A 9,660-nucleotide genomic window follows, 5' to 3' on the forward strand; every position below is an offset into this window, starting at 1 on the left:
CTTGTCAAAGCAGGAGTCCTCTCAGTGTGCGGAAGGCTCCCTGGGGTTATAATTGCGAGATGGTTTGGTTCTCCCGAAATACCTCCAGTCAAGATGGAGCACAGGCCTGCTAGTCAGGCTTTGTGCACTCTTCTTTCTAAAAGTAGCCATTTACGCTGAAAATTGTAAAACACGGTTAAAATGGTTTAAAAGAAATATATTTGACTAGTGTCACTGTACTTTCACCATCAACTCCTTGTCATCCTGTGAGTTTCAACACTGATTGCGTTGGCGATAAGTCATTGCTACACTGACACAAGGTCCCCATCTTGTGGGGAAAGTATGAAAGTCATTGTTACATGAGTGGTGACAGAGCAGGTCAGCTAAGGTTTGTCTGAAAAAAATCATGCTGGGTATTCAGCTCAATCAGAATTTTACACTTTTTTTGTTTTTTTTTATAATGATCAATAAATGGGTATTTTTATGAATTATTCAGTAAGCGGGATTTTGAATTCGATGCTGGAAAGTAACACATTTACTCAAGTGCTGTACATAAGTACAATTTTAAGGTACTTCTACTTGTATTTCTGTTCTACTAAATTTCAGAGCAAAATGTTCTGATTTTATACTCCAATACATTTATTGGACAGCTATAGTTACTGGTTACTTTTCAGATCCACATTAAAAAACACATGATACGCTTATAAAATACAACACATTGATCAAGATTAGACCCCTGGTTCTCAGTTTCTTTGGCTTGTGACCCTTACAGCATCGGACCCCTTGTCATGTTTCAGATGTCTGAGTTGTTAGCTGCAAAGAGTGATTTTCCCCTCAAAACTTCTCAGATGGTTTTATTTTCAATAATTGTTTGATGGCCAAATAGGTAAAAATTATCAATATTTCAACAAAAAAGCAAGTTGAGATCCACTAGACTAAAATTGTTATGTATGTTTACTTAAAATGTAGTACTTTTACTTGTAATGGGGAATGTTTATACTGTGGTATTGATGCTTTTCCTTATATAGAAGATCCGAGTACTTCTTTCTTAAATTTATTTGAAGATATTCACAAAACAACATGAAAAAACACAGTATTTACATGATAAATTCATGCTGTCTGGTCACAGTTCTACACCAAACACTTCTATCCGCTGTTCAAAGCCACTATATCCTCCATCTTTTCAAACAGTCCTTCAGTCACAGAGTTGGTTTTCTTGCTGGTCAGCACATGATACCTGCCCCCACATCTCTCCACAAGCCCCATCAGTTCCCCGTTCCTCATGATGTGCTGCTCTGCGCCCACCCCTAAAGTTTCCCCCCATGTGAACAACACCAGGGTGCGCTGCCAAATCCCTTCCCCAAGCAAACTCATGTGCTCCTCCACAGCTCTCTTGTACTTCTGTGTGCAGGTTAAGAAGGCCGGCATGAGCAGGAGGACGATGTGAGGTCCTGGGTGACACCAGGAGATACTGTCGATAAGACTTTTCCTCTGCGATTTGTTTGCTGGGTCTGGTCCGTCTCGCCACCTCAAACCTAGTGGCTCCACAACTGCAAGGTGCCTCCCAGCTATCTGACCTCGCCAAGACCTGAAGGTAGAGCCATTGAGTTTGGACGCTTCTCCACCAAGGATGGTGACTCCGGCTGGGGAGCGAGACGACCAGGACTCCCCTAACACCGCCACCCTCAATTCTGGCCGAGGGGAGTCTTTGTTGTTTGAGCTTCTGGGACCCTGACTCTGAGAAAACAACCTCAAGTCTCTGATGACCCTATCGCTTTCCAGGTCCTCTCTGCCTTTTTTCCTTGTGGCCTCTACTCCTCTTCCTCTCATCCCTTCCTTTTCATCAGCCATCTCTATCTCTTTTAGTGTTTCAAGATGACAGTTATTGTTCTTTGCAGCTAACAATACTGTTTTGCTCGTCTGATCCTCCCCATCCTTTGTGCTTTCTGCTCTTTCTGACTCTCCTCCTCTTCCCTTTTCCCCTCTCTCAGGGACCTCCTTGTACATTATATGGACATGATCGTCTGAGCTCTCAACTGCTTCTTCCAGATTGAAAAAATTCACCTCCTGAGCCCTCATGTCATCATCAGCTTCATGTTTTCTGTTCTTTAAATCTCTTTGCACTCTTGCACGCAAGTCAGCCTCGCGTGCTTCAAGACTCTGCTCCCATTTGTTCAGTTTTTTAAGTGACATCTTTAAATTTTTCTCTTTTTTGTGAACTTCTTCTTTCAGTAAAGCCAAGTCTCTCCCCATCTCATCTAACTGCTGAGTTGTTGAGTTTACATGCTCATTTTGCATCTGCAGCTCTGACTTCCAATTGAGCAACTCCTGCTCTTCATTTTTTAAGTAGTGCTCCCTATCTTTTAGCTCTTTCCCCTGGTCTTTCAGCCCTTTTACCTTCTTCTGAAGATCTTGACCGTGAGAGTTTAACTCTTTCTGTTTGCCTTCCAGAGCTCTAAGCAAGCTTTCTAGCTCCCTTTCCTTTCTCTCTATATTCTGCGCTCTCATTTTCACATCTTGCTCGTATTGATCTCTTTCCTCTTGCTCTTTTTGTTGTATATCTAGATTCACTTGCAGTTTTCTAAGCTCTTGTTCCTTACTTTCAAGCTTTGCCTCTTTTTCAAGAAGCTCTATCTTTGTCGCCTCCAATCTAAGTCCTCTTTTGCTCAACTCTTCTTCGTTTCTGCTCAGGTCCTGTTCCCTTTCCCCTACTGCCTTTTCCCTTTTTAAGAATTTCTGTTCCATCACCTCATCCTTAATTCTGAACTCATTTTGTTTCCCCATCTGCTGTCTCTCAAATTGCTCTCTCAGCTCATTCATCTGCATTTTCCCCCCATCGTCTCTGTCTTTCATCCTTTCTATCTCTACTTGAAGTTTGTCATTTGCCTCTTTTAATGCCCTAACCTCCAGATCTCTCTCTTTAACAACACTTTGGATTTCAGATTCTATGCTCTTTACCTGCTCTTCATATCCCCTGAGATGTTTCTTAACGTCTTCTTCACTCTCCTTCTTCAGCTCCTCATACTTTATTTTGAGATCGTTTGTCTCCTTTCTCATCTTCTCATTTTGCTCTTGCAGCTCCTCAACTCTCTTTTGACTTTCCTCGTATTTCTCAGTGATGTACGAAATGCTTTGCTGAGTTTCTTCCTGCAAACGAGACATAGCAACGTCCTTCTCCTCTACAATCGATTCCAAGTTCTTGTTTCTTCTTGCAATCTCCTTTTCATATTCCTGAATCATGCTTGTCATCTCCTTTTCCATCTTGTTGGTGAGATCCTTCAGCTCTGACTTAGTTTGCTCGATTGTTAGCTTCAGTTTGTCAATCTCTTTCTCATTTTCTTTGTCTCTTTGCCGCAGGTGCTCAAGCTCCTCTTCTTTCTCCTGTAGTTTTTCTATCATTTCAGCATCTTTTCTCCTCTCCTGCTCCGTGAGGTGTTGCTGTATCTCACTGATACTGGAGGTCTGTTTTTTATTGCTTTCCTTCAGATTTTCAATTTCTTCTAAGTAGTTTGCACATCTCTTTTTTGCCTCATTCACCTCACTGTCTCTCTGTGCAAGAAGACACTGTGCTTGTGTTATTTCTTCATTTTTCTTATCAATGATTTCTATCAGCTTACACATCTCATTTTCTCCTTGCTCATCCTTCTTCTTCTGCTCTTCCCTCCATCTCGTCTCCCTGGAGCCGGCCTGCTGTTTAATACTTTCAATCTCAGTTTCCTTTTCTTTTACCTTTCTCTCCATTTCATTTAAAAGCTGCAGTTTTATCTCCTCCAATTCTCTCTCTCTTTTTAGCAGTCTTTGCTCTGCCTCTTTCTTTTGGTTTAGAATAATTTCTCCTCTCTCTTCTTCTTTTCTTTGCAGGATTTCTTCAATATCCTTTATATGCTGGTTCAACTTTATTATCACTCGTTCTTTTTCTTCCAATTTTTGCTCCATTTGTCTCTTGTGATTTAATTGATCCCTTTCTCTTCCTTCTTCTGTCTGTGTCAGGGTTTGTTTAAGTTGTTTTAAATTTTCTTTTATATCTTTTATTTCTCCTTCTTTTTCTTCTAGTCTTTGCTCGATTTCTTTCTTGTCATTTAAGTGATCTATTTCTGTCGCCTCCTTTTGTTGCAGTTTCTCCTTCATTTCTGTGACATTTAGTCTCATCTCCTCAATTTCTTTTTCTTTTTCTTCCAGTCTTTGCTCAACTTCTTTTTGGTCATTTAAATGATGTATTTCTTTCTCTTCCTTTTGTTGGAGCTTTTTCTGAAGTTCTTTGACATTCAGTTTCATCTCTTCAATCTCCTTTTCCTTTACTTCCACCTGGTTTTCCATCTCTTTCTTGTATCTTACTTTCTCCTTTTCACTTTCTTGTATTTTTTCTTCAACTTCATTAATGTGCTGACGTTTTAACTCTTCTGTTAGCCTGTCATTCTCTTGCAGTTTCTCCAAAATGTATTTTTCATTATTTTGATTAATCATTTCCTTCTCTTTCTCATTTTCTAGCACCTTTTCTTTTATTTGGGCAGTATACTTTTGTTCTAACTCTCTTATCTCTGTTTGTCTGTCCTGCAATTGTTTTTCAGTTTCTTTTTTAAACTGTTCTTTCTGCTCTTCAGTTTCTCTTTTTCTTTCTTCCTCTATGTCCCTTATTTTTTTCATGTACTGTTGTTGCACCCTCTCTACATCTTCCTTGTTTTCTTTCACTTTTCTGTCTATTTCTTTCTGTTGTTCAGCCAACATTGCCTCCATCAGTTTTTCCATATCATTCATTTTCCTTGTCATTTCTTCCCGATGCTGCAGTTTTAAAGCTTCTATTTCTTTTTCTTTCTCTTGCATCTTTTGTACAATGTCTTTTTTGTGATTTAGATGAATAATTTCCTTGTCTTTTTCATTTTCTAGCATTTTTTCTTTTATTTGGGAATTATACCTTTCTTCTAGTTCTTCTATCTCTTTCTTTTTTGCTTGTACATGTTCTTCCTTTTCTTTAGAAAACTGCTCTTTCAGATCTGCTATCTCTCTCTTGTTTTCTTGCTGTACGCCCCTTATTTCATTTTCATACTGTTTTTTGACCCTTTCCATATCATGTGCTTTTTCTTTCAAATTCTGATCAATTTCTTCTTGGTGTTGACCTTTTGCTGTCTCCATCATTTTTTCTATTTCACTGATTTTTCTGGCCATCTCCTCCTGATGCTGCAGTTTCATGTCTTGTATTGCTGTTTCCTTCTCTTGCATTTTTCTCTCTATCTCTTTCTTATGATGTGATTGAATTTCTTCAACTTTCTTTTCCATATCTTTTTCATACTGTTTTGCATTATCCAGAGTTATCTGCTTTTCCTCTGAGGCTTTCTTTCTCAGTTCGTCCTGCTCTTTGTCTTTTTCAAACATTTTTATTTCCATCTCTTTTTTTAGTTTGTCTTCCAGCGTTGTCATCTTCCTGTTATTTTCTTGTTCTTTTCTCTTAAGAACATCATCATAGTGTCTTTTTGTCTCTTCCCTTTCTGCTTTTAAAGAATCTACTTTTTCCATCCACTCTGCTTTTTCTTTCTTGTGCAGCTCTACAGTTTCCTCCAATTTCTCTACTTCTTCCCTCCACTCCTGTTTCTTTGCTCTAATGGCATCCTCCCTCTGTTTTCTCTCGTGTTCATTTTCTACACCGGCACGTTCAAGGTCAAGCAGCTTCAGTTGCTGCTCATCAATTCTTTCTTTCAGCTCCTCAATCTCTCTCTCTTTTAGCTCCAGGTTAAGCATTGCTTCTTCCGTTTCTCCTCTACTTTGGTTCAATGCTATGTGGACTCTATCATTTTCTATGCTCAGATCCTGAATTTCTCTCTCTTTATCCTCTATCAGCCATTGTATCCTCTCCTCTAGCTCACCAATATCATTCTTCCTTTCCCCTATCCCCCTGTCCTCATCCTCCTCTTCTTCCCTTTGAATGTCGGCCTTCCCAGGTGATTTAACCTTCTTCTTCCTATCAAAGAACCACCTGATGCTCTTCATCTCCCTCTCTCTCAATTTCTTCAACTCCCCCTCTTGACGAAGCATCTTATCTCTCATCTCCTTCAGGCGCTGGTTGAACTTTTCATTCCTTTGTCGACTCAGATCCCTGACTTCATGAACCAGACTGGAGAAAGCCTCACACTTTTTTATTGTTGCCATCTTTTCCACTTTTTCCAGGAGCTCTGTCACCTCAGTGGAGCCTCCACTTCCTCTTCCTCCTTCATCAACACTGCTGATGACATAGTACCTGCCCCTGCACTTCTCCAGCAGCCACTGCAGGTCCCTGCCCCCACCCTGGATGTGCTGCTCAATACCCACCCCCTCTCGAAGCTGATCGCCATGGGTGAAAAGCAAGATTGTGTGTCTCCATACATCCTCGCCCAAAAGCTCCAGATGTTCCCTCACATGTCCCACCCTCACCAATGTGTCCACTCTCAGAGTCAGCAGGAGTGCGTGGGGCCCTGGTGGACACAAGGCCATGCTACCGACAATTTCCCTCTTCACTCTCTCCGGTGTAGAACCTGCCACACCTGCCTCCCAGCCCGGAGTGTCCACCACCGTCACCAGCCGCATGGCCACCTCCGCTTGTTGACGCGTGCACTCCTCTGTTACCGCGCCTGCTTGGAAGAAGCCTATTTTACCGAGTATAGTATTTCCAGCAGAACTCTTTCCAGTTTCACGCTCACCCAGGAGAACCAGCCTGACCTCGGGTAGACGTCGGGGAGCCTTGGAGAAAGACTGATGAACATCTAGCTCAGAACCCTGAGGATCACCTGGCAGGGACAAAGGTACAGATTTTCAGTGAAACATAAATATTTTCACTCAATCTACAAACTATTTCATTAGTTTGCAAAAGTGTTTTTGCTAATGTGCAATGGTCACCCTCCTTTTATCTCTATTTGGTCACCAGCTCCTGATTAAAAAATACAGTATCTGGGTCTTAACCAGCTAGATGTTCATCTTTTTCACAAGCTGGTTTGTAACTTTGTCTGTCTGCTGTTTGGTGCTGGGCAGCTAACAAATAGCAGGTTTCTCAGAGCTTTTTTGCTGGGAATGGCTGCCTGTTGTCAAGGAAATTGGTGAAACCCAACCATACAATGAATGTTTGAAACATAAGACCACAACAGCGAGGCTACAATATCTTAAAAAGCTCTGTAAAACTACAGTTAAGTCTTAATTCTCTACGATTTTTGCAGTACCTATCCGATTATTTGGCCATTATGGTTGCAGACAGAGAGCAACATTAGGATCATTTGGGGTTGAATTTCTGTCCAGCTGATGAATGTCTCATTCTAGCTATGTTTTGGTCCCTACCAACTTTGGAGTTTTTTTGACTAGTAAGCTACTGCCTACACATAGCAGCATTAGCAATCATTTGGAGTTATAGGGCTATGGCGATATTTATGGCCACCTATTTTTTTTTTTCTGTAAATTTTTCCACGTTTGAAATAAGTTAAAGTCAACCATACAGGACATGTCAAGATATAAGACTAAAGTAATGAAGCTGAGGCTAAAAAAACAAAAAAAACTGTAAACCAGTCCTTTCAAAATTTGTATTAAAATGCCTGGCACCAAACACTTTCGATGCCTTATTATGAAATGAAATTATTTCATGTACTTGAGAGGATTTGAGAAGTTTTATAAATCAAACAGAATGAAGACCTCACTTGTGAGAGCAGCTTTGATGGCCCCTCTCTGCATCTGTGCCTCCATCTGTCTCTGTTTCTTCCTCCTCTCCCTGGCTCTCCTCTTCCCATCTGCTTCCAAACCCAACAGAACTGTATTATCCATCTCCAAATGACAGTTTCCATCTTTCTTCCCCTCCAACATTAGTTCCAGTTTGTTTATCAGCTCTTTAACCTGTGTCCCATCTCCTTTAACCAGATTGTTAACAACATGGTATCTGTTCCCACACTTCTGGAGGAGTCTCTGGAGTCCTGGGCCACTCGTCAGAATTCGTTGGTCCATGGTCGTCAGGCCCAGTTCGTCTCCCCTGGTGAACAGCAACATGGTATGCTCCCAAACTCCTTTTCCCAACGGCTCCAGGTGCTCCTCTATCTCCCTGATGTAGGCATCAATCACCGAGGCACAGGACCGAACCACCAGAAGCACGGCGTGGGGGCCAGGAGGACAAAGCGATACGCTCCGTAAAGTTTCTCTCCTCACCCAGTTGGGGGTGTTGTTAAGCGGGTAGTACCACTCCCACCCAGGTGTGTCCACCACCGTGACTTTTCTCCCTGCCACATCAGCTCGCCTTTTCACACACTCCTCCGTGGGCTTCCCGCTCTGAAACCCTCCTGCTCCTCCCAGGATGGTGTTGACTGCTGCAGTCTTCCCAGCTCCTTTCCTGCCCAGGAGGACCAGTCTAAGTTCTGAGTGAGCGCGAGGGACGCTTTTTGAAGCAGGAGGGTGTTGAGAGTCCATGACGGCCTGCAGACTCTCATCTGTGAAGAAAGGAAGAAGTACTTCCTCAGTGCACCGTATCAGATGAGCTGAATGACACAAAACACAAAAGTGTGACAATAATCAGTCATCTACTCTGTGCTTTATACCTTAATTTACACTTATTTTCGTTATTTTACCTCAAGAACCACAACTGGATTGTTGTGCTTTTCTTGTAAATTACTTTTTTAATGTTTCATGTTTTTATTACGAAATAGCTGAACATACATTTACAATTAGCTGTCATAAAGTACAAAATTGTATTATTCACTTTTCTCTAGCCTTAAAGTACATCTTTACGAGCTTAGTTCAAATTTATAAAACTTATTTTAAAAAAAGGAGAAGAAGAGCTCAACAACAGACTCACCACCATTTGCCACAGTGATTACACTGCAGTTCTCATCTGTTGTGTCCATCACCTTTCTGTCCACTTTCTTCCTCTTGTCCTTCTTCTTCCTCTTTTTGGTTCCTGTGTGTCTTGTACAGGAAGAATTTCTTCAGCTTCATTGCAAAAGACAACAGAAACACCCAGATAGTTAATCGATCCAAGATGAGGATTCGTGCTACAGAAGCTGAAAACAGAAAGTGGAAAACTTGCGGTGTCATGTGACTCACCCGTGGTTTTCTAACATGTGCTCATTTAAGATAACAGGAAGTTAAGAGATGGTGAGGTTTTGTGGAGAGTTGAACATGCACATGCTCGCAGACACACATGCCGACCACACGCTGATGCATAGATGCATGCTGCACACAGTTGCAAGGATCTATTAATGTATGCACATGTTGTACAGAACAAGTGAATGCATGCTTAAACACACATGCAGGCTTCAGGAGGAGAGCTGCAGTAATCATTAATGTCCTGTGGTAAACGGGTGGCACCTCTATTTCCTTCCCCCGCAAGCAAAAAGTGATACAGCGCTAACTTAGCCTTGTGGTGAAGAGTTCCTGCCTCAAATGATGCTGTCTGTGTACTTTGAAGGGCGAAGTGACAAAAGTGAGCGAAAAGCAGACAGAAGCTGGTTTTGTACAAAGTGCAAATTATTAAACACTGCAGTAATCTATGATTGTGGTTTTTTTCCCCATACCACACAAACTGAAAGACACAGCGTCAAATGAGGAAGAACATCTTGCAAGTTTATCCGAGCATCAAAATGCATGCTGTATGTTTTGTAATTTATTCTCTATTGAACTTTATGTGTTTACACTTTTACACGTTACCAGACACAATTCTCGAAGCATGGCAGTTGACAAAAAAAT

General features: G+C 41.4%; 1 protein-coding gene across 3 annotated transcripts; it reads right to left on the reverse strand.

The window, feature by feature from the left end:
* Positions 1-1,074: 1,074 nt before the first annotated feature.
* On the reverse strand, positions 1,075-8,973 carry si:dkey-185m8.2 (trichohyalin). 3 transcript variants are annotated; one of them, XM_040141192.1, is made up of 3 exons: positions 8,774-8,973; positions 7,629-8,453; positions 1,075-6,734 (listed from the first exon to the last, which is right to left on the reverse strand). In XM_040141192.1, exons 1-3 carry the CDS (start codon positions 8,817-8,819, stop codon positions 1,126-1,128), a joined length of 6,480 nt encoding a protein of 2,159 aa, XP_039997126.1. In that variant the 5' UTR covers positions 8,820-8,973; the 3' UTR covers positions 1,075-1,125. The 3 variants fall into 3 exon arrangements, with proteins under 3 accessions (XP_039997126.1, XP_039997127.1, XP_039997125.1); XM_040141193.1 differs by having other exon boundaries at positions 7,629-8,405; positions 8,771-8,973; XM_040141191.1 differs by having other exon boundaries at positions 8,771-8,973.
* Between the last annotated feature and the right edge of the window lie 687 nt (positions 8,974-9,660).

Source organism: Xiphias gladius, chromosome 12, assembly GCF_016859285.1.
Source record: "Xiphias gladius isolate SHS-SW01 ecotype Sanya breed wild chromosome 12, ASM1685928v1, whole genome shotgun sequence".
NCBI lineage: Eukaryota > Metazoa > Chordata > Actinopteri > Istiophoriformes > Xiphiidae > Xiphias > Xiphias gladius.